Source organism: Echiichthys vipera (genome assembly GCF_963691815.1).
Source record: "Echiichthys vipera genome assembly, chromosome: 1".
Lineage (NCBI taxonomy): Eukaryota > Metazoa > Chordata > Actinopteri > Perciformes > Trachinidae > Echiichthys > Echiichthys vipera.
In genome coordinates, this window is record NC_139826.1 from 23,276,441 (window position 1) to 23,291,272 (window position 14,832).

The following is a 14,832-nucleotide window of genomic DNA, read 5'->3' on the forward strand; positions in this document are numbered from 1 at the left end:
ATTCTATCATAATTGATCTGATAAGAGCAAACCAAATTCACAAAAGAATGCTTGAAATTACTTCAGTGCACCAGCCCCCCCTGCTGTAGGAATTTCACAATGTACATCTGATGCGTGTAACCCAGTCTATGATCTAACCCAGGGGTCTTCAACGTTTTTTTTATGCAAAGGACCCCGTAGCTGAAAGAGACGCAGCAGGGACCATCTACTACAAATATAGTATTATATTGAGTTGCATATTAAACTGGACCTAACAGCTAGGGTGGCCTAAAGCTTATACACACAGCTTTTTATGGTGCATACAGTACTAATGTATTACAATTATCATTATTAACCTATTCATATATTTAGACATCATAAGGTAATGTTAAACATACATTTGCAAGGCACATTGAACCCTTGAGCTCAATTGTATCTGTGTATGGCTACCTTAGTGGCTACCTTGCCTATAAGCCAGAAAGCCTTCAGAAATATTGTGTAAATGTTTTTCCCCCCACAAAAGTATCTTTGCTAATAATAAGTTGCATTCATGTTAATGTATATTTTCAGACATATTAAAAAAAAAGATCTCTGATTTTTAAATGTATTCAATTAATTATGAATATTCTTAAATAGGGCTAGAGCTGTTCATTTGTGGGCTTTTTAAACGATCTGAAAAGCACATGACCTGTGAATATCTTTTAAAATTACATCGAGGATATTAAATTTGCATTGTATTTGGATGTAGGTAGGACAAAAACGTGTAACCGTATTTTTATTTTTTTGAATATGCACAAAATACACATGGCAACATTTACGTATATGCATACATTGCATGAATGTTACAAAGCATTTGCCAAATGGCACAAAAGCATTGAAATCAAAGATAGACAGGATTAAGAACGGATTATAAAGGAAGTGCTTTTAGAAATACATTCTGAACACGATAATAATACCAATAGAAAGGAGGAAAAAATAATAAAAATAATGTAAAGTAAACAGTCATACATAAAAGGTAAATACAGTTGCGTAACCGTACTTACTTATTTCTCGTAGTACGTGCATGAAAAAAAACAGGAAATTGAATAAAGTAAGTTAGTGACGTCATTGGTGAGCGCCCTTTGCAGGCCTTGCAAATGGGCTCGACTCCTTTAGCCTTGATTTCTTCAACTGTCCCTCCACATATCAACTTTTTACAAAGAAAAGTCTGTTCGCGATGACATTTGGAGGTACGTCCACACTACGAAACAAAGCAGAGACATCTGTCATTCTGTGCTTTTGCCATGTTAGTTGTGAGTCGATGTGAGCCGAGCAGGACTGCAGTCACTTCATGCGACGCTAGCTAGATGTAGCTGAGTTAGCCGCGTAGCTACCTAGCCGAAACCTTTAGTGATAAATTAGTGATAACTAAAGAGCTTCATATAACATTATCTATCATTTGAACTCACCATCTACGTTAAGTGTTAATGTACGAAGTGTCATGCTGTCACTTTCCTGTGTTTATGTCAAATGAATGATTATAAGTCAGCCAGTGAGCTAACGGTAAACACACTTCGTTACTGTGAAGTGAAGTGAGTCGGTAACTGGAAGAAAACTTACAACTAAACATGTGTAAAGCAGAGGTTTCCTGTCTTGTGCTGTTCAGGGTTTTGTTTCAGGAAGCAGGTCTACTCTAGTTTTCTGGACAACTGTGCTTTAGTCAAAACCAGAAACCCACTCTGAGTCTGAGTCATAGGCTAAAAAAAATGCTGGTTTAAGTTCAATTTTTTATAAATAAGTAAGCCTGATTCTTGGTGCACGTCCAAGAACTTAACTCAAGTTGTTTTTTGTTTACCTCTTTTGAGTCAGGAGGGACTTTACACCACAACGGGGCCTCAATTAAGAAACTCCATGCTGTTTCCATGTCCTAGGAAAGTTTAATCAATAGGTTTTTTTTGTCAACATCAGCATACTCTCTCAAAGTCAGAAACCAGAGAAGTAAGTGTCAGACACACATAATATATCTGTGTATCTATCTATATATCTGTTAGAGATGTAACGAAACACTGAAATCACAATTCGATACGATTCGCAATACTGAGTTCATGATACGATTTTTTAAAACAAAATTACATTCAAGACAAATTGAGTTAAAAGATCCCTTTATTAAAATCTACAAAATAGATTTTTTCTTTAGGGCTGCTGCTAAGGACCATTTTTCTATCGATTAATCTATCAACTATTTTGTCGATTAATTGATTCATCTAAACAAAACATTTTCCTCCAAAAGCTACTTGATTGTTACATTTAGGCTATTTTCATTTTATTTTTGATAAACTACATGTCACAGTATAACGCAACAAAAGCAAAATGTAAACAAATGTTTACATTTTACAATGAAAAACTGTAGGTTCAAACTGCCAACAGCAACATGATAAAAAAGAAATAAGCTGAAATTAAAAGAGGGCTTATTATTTCATTTTGGTGAACCAAACCCAACCTATTCTATCACCACACCAAACACTCTTCTCAGATATAACAATTTAAACTTTCTTTCAATATTTTTGTTATTTTTCAGTTACTGTTTAAAACATGAACCAAAAATAATAAATTATAGCCACAGAAAATGTTTCTATATATTATACCATTCCCTTGGCTGCTCTCAGTGTCATCTATATCATCTTTCCCACGTCATTGTCTATGGAGCAACTCCACAATTTATACTTGATGGCATCAGACATTAATGTTTTAGCACTATAGTATTAGATTTGGGAGAGTTGCTCATGTTTCCTCATAGTTTTGAACTGTCTTAGACAATAAGAACAACGAATACATTTTGAAAATGGGCTTAGTTTCCTTTTAACTCTTTGTAGTTAAATAAACAAAAAAGTACAAGTGCTGGAGCACGTATTTAATTTTTATGTTAGTATATAATTAATTACCGTAAAATTGAGAGGTAATGATGTCAGTGGTCAGACATTATTTTCCTAGCTTGTTGTGTGGTGCAGTATTTGTATATGTCAGTTCAGTGCAACTAAATATGCAGTTTACTTGTACCTACTCATTTCTTGGGTGTACAGTGTTTTATACTAGAGTTCAGTCCTGCTCAGATCATGATGAACCACATCTAACTTCTTACATGCTTTAAAAAAAGGAGACATGTGCTTGTTGCTATTGTAAATTATTGATAATTGAGGGTTTATGAAACAAGATTGAAAATAACCCCTGGTGTTTAAATCTCCAATGGGCAAGTAATTTAAACCCATGTTCTCCACCCAAGCTTTGTTTAAACTCACAGTAAAGAATCTTAAATCCAAGACCTCTAGAAAATGTCCGTTTGATGGAATGGTACAGCCAAAAATTGTTTTTCGAATAGATTGGTTTTTACAAATTCAAACATTCGACACAGCAAAAAGGCACAGCAGTTGAGAATTCAAGTATGTTCTGTAAAAGGACACCTTAGTGAGAAAATTACTCATCACGATTTTTCGATTTGATAATCTATCATCTTGCAATTGAATCTTATCGTGATAAAAACATGCTGAAATAACATGGTACACAATTCTGTCAAACATTTCTAATAACAAGTACATACAAATTTCGAAGATTACCTGGTGTAAAATATTTTTAGGGAATATCATTTGAAGATTGTGATTTTGTTATTACATCACAATATTTGTGTGCATGCATGTAAACAAAGTCAGTGTATGGAAAAACACTTGCAACTGTTTTCCAAGTTTTTTAATACAATGAGAACATATTTAGGTAATATCTAATTCACAGGAGTATCAAAAAATAGGGACTATTCATTTATTGAATCACCAGAGAACATGCTTTCACACCAGTGACCAGTCTAGTAGTATATTTTTCAAATAAACTGTGGCAACATTCTCTCTCCATCAATTTCTCGGTGACAGTGTAGCCGCACCAATAATGCTTTTCATCCTGAAACTAAATATTGTGACATTTTATTGTTTAATTCATCTAATTTGACATGTATATTGATAGTTTTAGTGCAGATGTGATAAGGCCGCATGCAACCTGCTAAAATAAACCGTTTTTAATTGTGCTGCTTATCAATACTTATCAATACTGTTTTTTGCTCGTTGTTCTAGGTGAATTGGCAGACAAGGTCAGCCAGGTGATTTCAGAACTGGTTCCTGTGCGGGCTGACTGGCTTGCAAGTTTCAGTTCCTGTGCAGTACAGTAAAGCTACTCGCTTGGTCAGAGGATTGCAATGAAACAAGCTCAGGAGCGCAACCAGGAGTGCCTGCCTCCTAAGAAGAGGGACCTCCTAGTTAGTAACAGCGGTGGAGGTGGAGGTGGAGGGGCAGGGGCAGGAGGAGTTGGGGCTGCAGGAGGAGGTGGCAGCAGTGGAGGCGGCAGTAGTGCTGCAGGTGGTGGTATCGGAGAAGATGAAGTGGTTTCCATCCAGAACTCTGCAGCCAACAGTGACACTCAGGGAGGGACCCCATCGGGAGAGTGGCTACGAGCTCAGCCAGGTCTTCATTATGGAGTGGATAATTCTGATGGCATGCCAGCAGTGCCGGTTGACCAGTACAGTATGCTCTACAAAGTTGCTCTTCCATCTGTTACCTACTCACCTACCAGTCTTCACCCAGTGTTAAGCCACATCTCTCAAGCCTACACTGTACACTCTCCTCTTCTGCAGCATCCAGGCCTTTCCTATCCTCCTCTTGGGTATGCCCAGATCCCTCATTCCTCTCTCCAGTTTGTTAGTTCCCCTTATGCTGCGGTACCTTACGCTCTACCCCCTGGCTTTGTCCCAGGATCATTAATCTCTCCCTCAGGCACCATTTCTCAGCAGCATGCTGTGTCCCACCTTGTTCCATATCCATCCGTCATACAGGAAGGTGTTGTTTCCCCACCTCCCCAGGCCCAGGTAGCTGCTCACACCTTTGCCAAAGTTGCAGTATCCAGCGGTGTCCCACTTATGCTGCCTTCAGAGCAAGCTGCCCAGCAGCATCTTGGTACTGTAGGAGTCCTGCCAGCAACAGAACTCAGCTCTCGACGGTTACCAGTGTATTATCACCCTCAAGGTGCCAGGGTTGCCACTGCCACCAGAGACCCCCACAGTGCCCTGCAGGAGAATGAACCAGAGATGAATGGAAGTGATAAAGAGCAAGGAGCTAGGGAGGTCTTACACGACTCTGCCTACACTGCCAGAAATGCACGTCTGCTGCAGGTAGCACCCAACTCTGCAGCCCAGGATTACAGCCAAGACAGAGGCCTGCTAAACCGAAGGCTGGATGAGAGGAGCTCACCTGGCCAGCGTAGCACTCCGGACAGCGATCTGGAGGTAAGACACACTGATGATGGTCTCCTAATGTGATTTATGTCTTATTTATTCCCATATTCCCAACTTTTAGCAGTAAGCTGGTGATAGAAACATGTAAATGAAAATCCCTTTTACATGTTAAGGGTATTCTCGGAACCCACTGGCTATATGTCTGAAGACAATTTAGCCTCTGGTGGCAATGGCTAATATTGAGGGCTTTTTGGTTTAGCCAGTGGATAATAATAAATAATAACTAAAAGTTAATGGGAAAGCTGAATTGTCAGAAGATAGTCAAATGGCTGACATGATTGCATTTCAGCTCATGCTCTTTGCCTCTTTTGTTTTTTCCACACGAACCGTTTACCTGCATGCAACCAAAGGACTCACAGACGTGATTGGCAAATACTACTCAGACTACAAATGGAAACCAGACCGCTTCCGCCACCCAAATCTTATCCAATCGCCTACAGATTTATAGAGATTAGGAATAAACTTCGAAATACACAAGGGGGCAGGTGATATGGAAGATCTTCCTTCTCCGTGCTCCTTTTTGATCATGGAATATGTATGATGATCACACATGAATAAATAATCACATTAATGAATAATAACACTAAAAATTGACTACTATCACACACTATTTTGGAGTGTCATTATAATCTGAGTTAATTTTTTATAGAAATGTCAGTAGCCTACCTGTAAATCCTACATTATTATTATTATTATTATTATTATTATTATTATTATTATTAAACCTCTAGAAGTCAAGCTTTCCTATATAGCTGTATACCTTCTTACCTCATTTTTGTAAGACTCAGTCGCACATGTTATTTTTAGATGCCGCTTCCTTCATCTATTGCGTGCTTTGTGGGTCTGTAGGTATTTGGACAATCGTGCATCCACAACTGCCACTTTGTGCCAAAGCTATGCTATTTGTGGTTGCATGAAGATGCCCAACGAAGCCCTCAGTACCTAACAGAAGAATGTTCATACCTAAATGAGTAAAGGTTTCGGGCCTTGTGCTGGCTGGCAGAATCAGAACAAGAAAAGTTTATTGCCAAGTATGTTTTCAAATACAAGGAATTTGTCTTGGTGTTTCAATGCATACAATAATTAAAAATAAATAAACAATAAGCAAAGTACTGCCATTAAGAACATAAATAGAAAAATGTGTACAAAAATATTAAAAATATGCTATAATATATAAATGCTGCAGATTTATTCAGGATGTACAAAAAGTATACCGACAACAACATGCTAAAAATGTCTTCTATATGGTTTATATATGGCTGCTTAATTGGGAAGTCACAAAAAGTTTCTCTTGTTTCCCTTTTCTGAAAAAATATATCTTCCTTTCTGTTGGATAAGCTGCTGAGAAGAGCAGTGTTTCTTTTACTGAACCATACAGATATTTCATATTAATTCCTGCTGCTGCTGTTGGAAAACATTTGGATGTTTTGTTAGAAATTGTGTCACAAGCCATTTTTGAATTATGTGTGTTTCAGCTAAATTAAAAGTTATTTGACTAATACTTAATTCCTTTAATCAACTTCCAGGTGCAGCAAGTGGTTGGTCGTTTGGCCTCCTCTAGCCAAGGTGGAGTACGGAAAGAGGTCTCCTTTGCTCCCTTGAACCTCTCTCAGGGTGCCCATAGAGCCAGAGATGTCCAGGGAGAGAGTGCAGGCGGAATTTCCGGCAGGACTGCGTACCAGACTGCTAGTTACAATGATCCCAGATTGACCGGTCTCCAGCAGCAAACAGGACAACCAGGCCATGCTGTCGTGCTTGCCAATGGGCAACCAGTTCTTATTCCCTTGGAGTATCACCTGCAGCATCAGCCCCAACCATCACAGCACCACTACCCAGGACATGCTAATGATGCCTCAGCCAGCCATGCATCTACCACCACGGCCTCCCCCAGCCCAAGCTTTAAAGCCTCTGATTCTTCAGCCAGAGTGTGCCTCCTTGAAAGGGCGGAGCCGTCCATAGCTCAGCAGCAGCTTCCCCAGCAGCATCCTGTCCAGCCTACAGCAGATGTGACTCAGGCCTTAACTTCGAGCCTCGCTCCTGCCTCGGCTCCCTCCAACCCATCACACTTCATGAAGGGAGCCATTATCCAGCTGGCTACTGGGGAACTGAAGCGAGTGGAGGACCTGCAGACTCAGGACTTTGTGCGGAGCGCCGAGGTGAGCGGAGGGCTTAAGATTGATTCCAGCATGGTGGTGGATATACGTGGTAGCCAGCAGAGACCGGGACTTGTGTCGCTTCACTTTACTGTGGGGGAGCAGCAGAGCAAAGTGACCATCGATGTGCCCCCGGAGCATCCCTTTTTCGTGTTCGGGCAGGGCTGGTCATCCTGCAGCCCTGAGCGCACAGCCCAGCTCTACGGCTTGGCCTGCCATCATCTGCAAGTAGGTGACGTGTGCGTGTCCATCACCCTGCAGCAGCAGCTTCAGCCACAGCAGCAGAAACAACCACAACACCATCACTCACAACAACAACAACAACAACAGCAGCAGCCGCAGCAGCATCAGCAGCAGCAGAACCTACCCAGGACTTTGAGCAAAACCAACGCTACATCAGGGCCTGGTCACCAGCTCATGGGGCCTCCTGCCCCTCAGCAGTCACGGCCTCCATCTCATTTCAGGCTAGATCGCATCCACAGAGAAAGACAGAGGGACGGGGAAAAAGACGGGGTCGATCAGGAGGAAGCCACACATTTTGGGGTTGTCGGGCACTCTGAGTCACCCATCAGATCAAGTAGGACCTCCACAGAGCATCCGAGGAGCCAGAGTAGTTACCACTTGCACACAGAGGGTTCTTCTTTTGCAGGGGCTGGGATGGGAGCAATGCAGGCTGTGCTAGGTGCTTCTCAGAGGCGCTGGTCCTCACCTGGCCTCCAAAGATACAGTATGAAGGGAGACGAAGGGCCACGTCCTCAAATAAGCACCTCCGGCCACACAAGGCCCTCTTTCATCCCCCAGGAGGTCAAACTGTCCATTGAGGGGCGCTCTAATGCAGGGAAGTAGCATCACATTTGGTAGCAACTATTAGAAGAGACTACCATGAGTAAGAATGAGTCTGACAAGGAGAGAAAGAGGAACACAGAGTGCGAATGTAGCCTCAGAATGTTTGATATTTTGCACAACTGAAACGTTACAAGAAGAAAATACAAGATCTTTGTCTATCTGGTGAGACGTTCTGGTTCGGTTCGGTTGTCACTCAGACTCACCAAAGGATATGAGCCTGTGGTTCTCCCAGCCAACTGAGGTCTGAGAGGGACATTACAAGCTGAGTAGAAAGTATGTAGCGGATGAAATGCCCACCATAGTCCTTGCACACTGCATTTCTCTTCCTCCCTCCCTCCTTTGTCCCCACTTCCCCCCTACCCATACTTGGAGGTTACCATCACATTCAGAACTCTCTTCTGAACCAAGGACTACAAAGAATGCGTTTGTAGCACAGTGAAGCGACCAACTCTGACCCAGCCAGTGATCCTTTATCTTCTCCATTCCTACGATCCTGTTCCCTTCAAAAGCATTTACCCAAAAAAAGGAAAAAAAAGAAAAGAGCGGAGTTGCAGGCATCAGCGGCTCCTGCGATCACTTTGGCTCTGTTGACGCTAACTGTCAGTGTATGTTAGGTTATGCATCTCTGGCAAGAGTCTAAAATCTCTGCTATCAGCAAAGATACTGTCTCCTTCCTTTTCAGGAGGCCGATGTGCAAAGAATGGGATTCTTTTTCTCAGGCCAAGTGCGGCACGTCCCACTTGTCTTACAATCAAAATAGTGATAAGTCAATCAGTGTGTCTGTTCAGCAATCAGTTTTCACTAAATGAGAAATTCTGCTCTCACCCTCTGGTTTAGACTTGAGGTTCCTAACATGGGAGTGTGTTTGTATACATGCCGCAGATTAGAATAATGCTTTGTTCTCTACTAGAGATATTTTGCATTCCAGTATCATCGGTGAGAATATACACTTACCGGCCACTTTATTAGGCATACCTGGTGCTTAATAAAGTGCCAGTGTGGTCTTCTGGTGGTTTTGTGTGTTCACAGATGGTCTCCTGCATTCCTCTGTTGTAACCAGTGGATATTTGAGTTACTGTTGCCTTCCTATCAGCTCGAACCAGTCTGGCCATTCTCCTCTGACCTCTGGCATCAACAAGGCATTTGCACCCACAAAACTGCCACTCACTGGATATTTTCTCTTTTTGGGACCATTCTCTGGAAACCCTAGAGATGGTTGTGCGCGAAAAATTCCCAGTAGATCAGCAGTTACTGAAATACTCAGACCAGCCCGTCTGGCACCAACAACCATGCCACGTTCAAAGTCACTTAAATAACCTTTCTTCCCCGTTCTGATGCTCGCTTTGAACTGCAGCAGACCGTCTTGACCATGTCTACATGCCTAAATGCATGTGGCTGCTGCCATCTGATTGGCTGATTAGAAATTTGCATTAACGAGCAGTTGGACAGGTGCACCTAATAAAGTGGCCACTGAGTGTACATTAGCGTTAAACCTTTCCCCCTTTCAAGAATCACTTCCCATCCCGAGCGACACCCTCCCTGCTCCTCACTATACCTCAAAGCTTTCCCAACCAGGCTGATTTTTAAAAAAATGTTTTAATGTAATTTTAATGTAACAGCTTGATTAACATAGGAGGCACTGCCTGGTCATCACCAAAGCCACCTGCGGGAATGAGACATTGCCCTGTCACATCACTGGCTGCATGCCCCTTTAGCCTGAAACCCCAGAAGAGTGGAAAGGCCTTGTAGTTTGTCTTGTATAGAGAAACCCCTGCGTGCGAGTGAGTCAGTGACGAGGAGTTCTCTTTGCTCAGTTACCAAATTAAAGCAATAGTTCTTTTTACAGCATGCGGCTGTACTGCTCTCCCCCAGGAGTCTCTCACCGTGGGCTGTTTTATATCTCTGTACATAGGAAGCGCAAGATCCGACCCTCTTTTTAACCCCCGACTTTTAAAAGTGATGCACTAGTTCGTCTTCTTCAGTATTTCTACACAAGCAATGCATGACAAATTTCTCAAGAAATCATTGTAGATGAAACCGCTATATGATTCTCCATCTCACTGATGATATTATATCTTTTACTCAAGTGCATCTCCGAGAAAGGCTTGATTCCAATTAATCATTATCAAGTTATCTTATGTTATGTCTTTTTATTTTAACATCAACGGTCCTTCACTTTTGTACTAGGATATACTTCTATCCAGTGGATCTTATGATTGTCTCGTGTTGCACATAGAAGATGTCACATTGTTTTCACACTGACCTTGTTCTCAAGAATCATAGAACTGTAGGTGTTTTTTTTTAATGAAGGGAATATGTTTTGAAGTATTTTTTTTTGGGTGTTTTGTGGTGAGAGTGAAAGAAAAAAACTGACTTGCATTTTAACTCTGTTTACAAAATAGCCAAGATGAATGCTGCAGTTTCTTCCTCCTGACAGAATTTTATCCTTGTCACTGAAAAGGAAAAAAAATCCAAATGGGTGAAATTGAAAACAAGTGCAATTAGATCACACATAAAACCATTCAGAGGTTTATAATCAGATGACATTCCTAAAGCAGTCATTCCCATTAAAACGTTTATTTTCTGTCATAGATCTTTGGATTTACCTCTGGCAAAACATTTGATCACTTTTGAATATTTCATGCTGTTATTTTGTCTTTCATTGGATGTGCTCAGGCAGGAGGATCACACACTGTTGGCTAAATTGTTGGTGCTGACCATCAGCCTGGACATCTGTCAGCAGGTAGAGAGGCCATGAGAAACCATGTGACCTGAACTGGGCCTAGTAGACTCATCCTCTGGTACTGTCATTATGAGCGTCTTTATAGGTGGGTTCATATTTTTTCAAGTCTATTTAAAAGGACCACTGTGTAGGATTCAGTTGGCAGCCAGTGTTGCAGCGATATGAGATTTTCACATTATGGTAAGTCTCACGGTAGTGCGATATACTCTATTACAGAGTAATTGCTATAATTAGTTACAATGACGCTTTAAAGAAAGGAAAACTGAAGGGTAGGAAAAACACTTTATTACAATTAAAACAGTTGTATAACTCCCTTTTGAAAACAAATTAAATATTAGTTTCAATACCTTAGATAAGCAAATATATACGGTATGATACCCATATATTTTCATAGTCTCACGGTAAACTGGGGTACCGCTGCAACCCTAGTGGCATCTAGCAGGGAGGGTTTGCTGATTGGAAGCAACGGAATACCTGTCAGCTCTACCTACCGAGAACCTACAGTGGCCCTCAGGTGACATAAAAATGGGAGATGGCCCTGTTTAGAGTAAGTGTCAGGTTTGTCTGTTCTGGGCTGCTGTGGCGGTGCAACATGACGGGCTCCATGGAAGAGGACCCGCTACCTATGTGATATGAAGGGCTCATTGTTAGCAAAAACGAAAACACAACCATTCTTAGTTTCAGGTGGTTATATACACTAATGAAAATATAATTAGGATTATTATATTCCATTTCTGCCAATAGCTACCCCAGAATCTCACATGTTGGTCCTTTTTAAAACATTTCTCACATGCCCATAAAGGGTTATTGGTCACTGTAATCATTCTTCCATATGGAGATAGTATTGTATTAAGATAGACTTGGAAACCCATCCTTCAAATGCTTTGCAATGGGAGATTCAGACAATAATTTGACTACAGTCAAGAACACATCCTACGCATCAAACTCTCACCACATTGAGTCTTTTTTACATTGTAATTGTGTGTGTATATATATATATATATATATATATATATATATACATACATACCTGAAAACATTTCATGTAGTCTTGGCATTTTCTATGCAGTGAACTCAGTATTGTACACTTATTTGTCTTCAGTACAGCTTTCTGAAGCCGCAGGATGGGTCAGGCTGATGCACTCATTGTACTCTGATATCTGGTTATAGGATTTTTGCTTAAAATTACCTTTTTTTTTTAATTCATAGGAATACAAAACAGTAGTTTTCTTTGTTACTTTCTATTTGTTTGCTCAGTGGTCCCCATCTTCCTACACACAGCACGCCGCTGATGACTCACAGATCTGTAAACTTTTATTGTCTTCTCACGATGCCACATTGTCGGAGCCAAATCACTCGAGACGAGTATAACTCAAATTTCCATGCGTTTGTCCAGCATTCTTTTGGCGCAATCGCCAAGCCACTTTGACTTTGTATTTTAGGTCAAGATGCATTTGATGGGATTCAAATGGTGCAAGCAGTGCCACCTGTGACTTTACCTTCTGTTGATTCTCACAGCAAGAACCATCCTTGTTTTTAGCCCTCTGCTTTGAGCAGTGTGTGCCATGTTAAGCAGGAAAGCTTCTTCTACCAAGATGTCCGATGAATCTTATTCACATCACTGATAGTCTGTTGCTGTAAGTAATTGCACTAAACGCCCTACTTTTACAGTGTTTTGAACTTAAAACTATTGGTAAATTGAAGAGTTTCAAAATGTAAAAGCACACAACGACATGGAGAAATCACAGATTGTGTGTTTCTGTAGATAGATGTATTTTTTTCTTCTTTGTATAGATAGCTTTGGTGGTGCTTGTCGATAATGCCTTAAATTCTGCTTTGTACAATGTGTGAAAATGAAATAATGGAATAATGCTTCTGGTAGACTTGGTGTTCCCTTTTCAGGCAAATCGGAAATGTCAAGCTTTGACACTCTTATGCTTACGAGCAGAAATTCAGATTTCTCAAAGGGTAAAAGTGTATTCTCTTCGGGCCCAAGGCTTTAAACCATGAAATCTGCAACTTGTGTGGTGTTTTGTTTTTTTATTTTTTTTAAAAATCCACTCCGCTAATACTTTCCGTTTTTCCAATGCATGGAAGTTAAGTAAATGGACGCTCTCCTTTGCACTTTTTACAAGTTAATGCCAAGAGTATCCGCAACGAGGGGCAATCCAAAAATTACACCCACACACACTTGTTGATTTTATTGTTGTTGCACAAGATCACTACAGTTTGTTTTTTTATCCCTCGAATTAATGGATTGTGTTTGGCGTCTTGTGTTTTGTCCCAAAGTCTCGGAACAACAGAACCTAGGTTTGAGACCAACAGGCTGCATTAATCAGATAGATTTTTCATTAGTGGTAATGTGATGGTTTATTATGTTTTGTGATGTTGGCGGTGTGAACTACTTTCCGTCTGATCCCGTATTGAACTGCAAAAGTGAAGTTAGGATGATATCGGTGTTTCTGATGTCCAATTAAATGAGAAACAAGAACGGTTAAAAGTTTTAAAGAAGTCTGCGTTTTCAGATTTGACATTGTACTTTTTTTGGTACAAGGTGACACTGCTTTTTTTATGTGACGTGCAACTATCAAAAAACAAACAAAAAACTGCATCTTTTTTTTAAATGCCTAAATCTGCAAAATATATGCAATGATGTAAATGTAGCATTCAATCCTCAAGTATAATCCAGGTTGTATGAACTTTGTATAGTAAGTTTTAATATCGTATGGCCGTACCAATATGTATTGATCTTTATCAGAAGCCTTAGAGTTGTCGACCGAAAGTGCTCCCTTAGAATACCCTACACCTACCTGACTTTAACAAAGCATTAATATCTCTATTTTGTTGCATTTTTATTTGTACCGTTTTTTGAATAAAATAGATTTGTACTGTATATTTGTACCTCTCTGTGAACTACTTAGGGCGGTATTTGTTTTGCTGTTTTAATTCTATGTACTTTAAGGACACAAAGATATTGTATTTTTATTGTTACAGCTAACTTGGAGACATTGCATTTATCATGTTTGTTAAGTAAACACAATATAATATATATATACAAATACAAATATAAATATAAACTATTATCCAACTTGTGTGCTGTGTATTTTTTCTCTTTAGTGGCATTTAGAAAGAAGTATTGAGCTTTTATTAAAGTGAAAATAGTAAAAGTTTTTACAAGTTAAATTCCCTCATTCATAATTTCACTAAAATAGTTAAAGTATAATCAGGAATATGCAGCAGAATGGACCTATAATTAGTTTATCACTGATGCATTACTATAAAGAATTTTAATGCTGCAGCTTTTTATAGGGGAGCTAATATAATTACTTTATATACTGTAGTAGTAGTAGTTTATGTAATATGACAATGCATCTTACTTTACGAGTCAATATGTTTTGAATGTCAAATCCTGATCTTTATAGTGACAAGTATACTTGCAAGTGTAGTGGTATAAATCTATAGAAGCCAATCATAATACATAATTTAAGTCTTCTAAGCAACTGACTGTAATGCAATGTAACCTCTACTGAAATCTAAATGCTACTATAGCATTGAAATATGAAAACCATCCATCCATCTTCAACCACTTGTCCCTAACAGGGTCGCGGGGGGGCTGGAGCCGATCCCAACTGACATTGGGCGTGAGGCGGGGTACACCCTGGACAGGACGCCAGTCTATCACAGGGCAGAAAGAGACACACAACCATCCACACTCACTCCACAGAAGGGCCCCAGCCCGCATTCGAACCAGGAACCCTCTTGCTGTGAGACGACACTGCTAACCACCTTTAAGACGTCTCACT

The 14,832-nt window shown here is 40.2% G+C and overlaps 1 protein-coding gene across 1 annotated transcript; it reads left to right on the top strand.

The window, feature by feature from the left end:
* The first annotated feature begins 1,123 nt into the window (after positions 1-1,123).
* atxn1l (ataxin 1-like) lies at positions 1,124-9,859 on the top strand. Its single transcript, XM_083940330.1, has 3 exons — positions 1,124-1,208; positions 4,074-5,278; positions 6,814-9,859. Exons 2-3 carry the CDS (start codon positions 4,196-4,198, stop codon positions 8,284-8,286), a joined length of 2,556 nt encoding a protein of 851 aa, XP_083796456.1. The 5' UTR covers positions 1,124-1,208; positions 4,074-4,195; the 3' UTR covers positions 8,287-9,859.
* Positions 9,860-14,832: the final 4,973 nt, after the last annotated feature.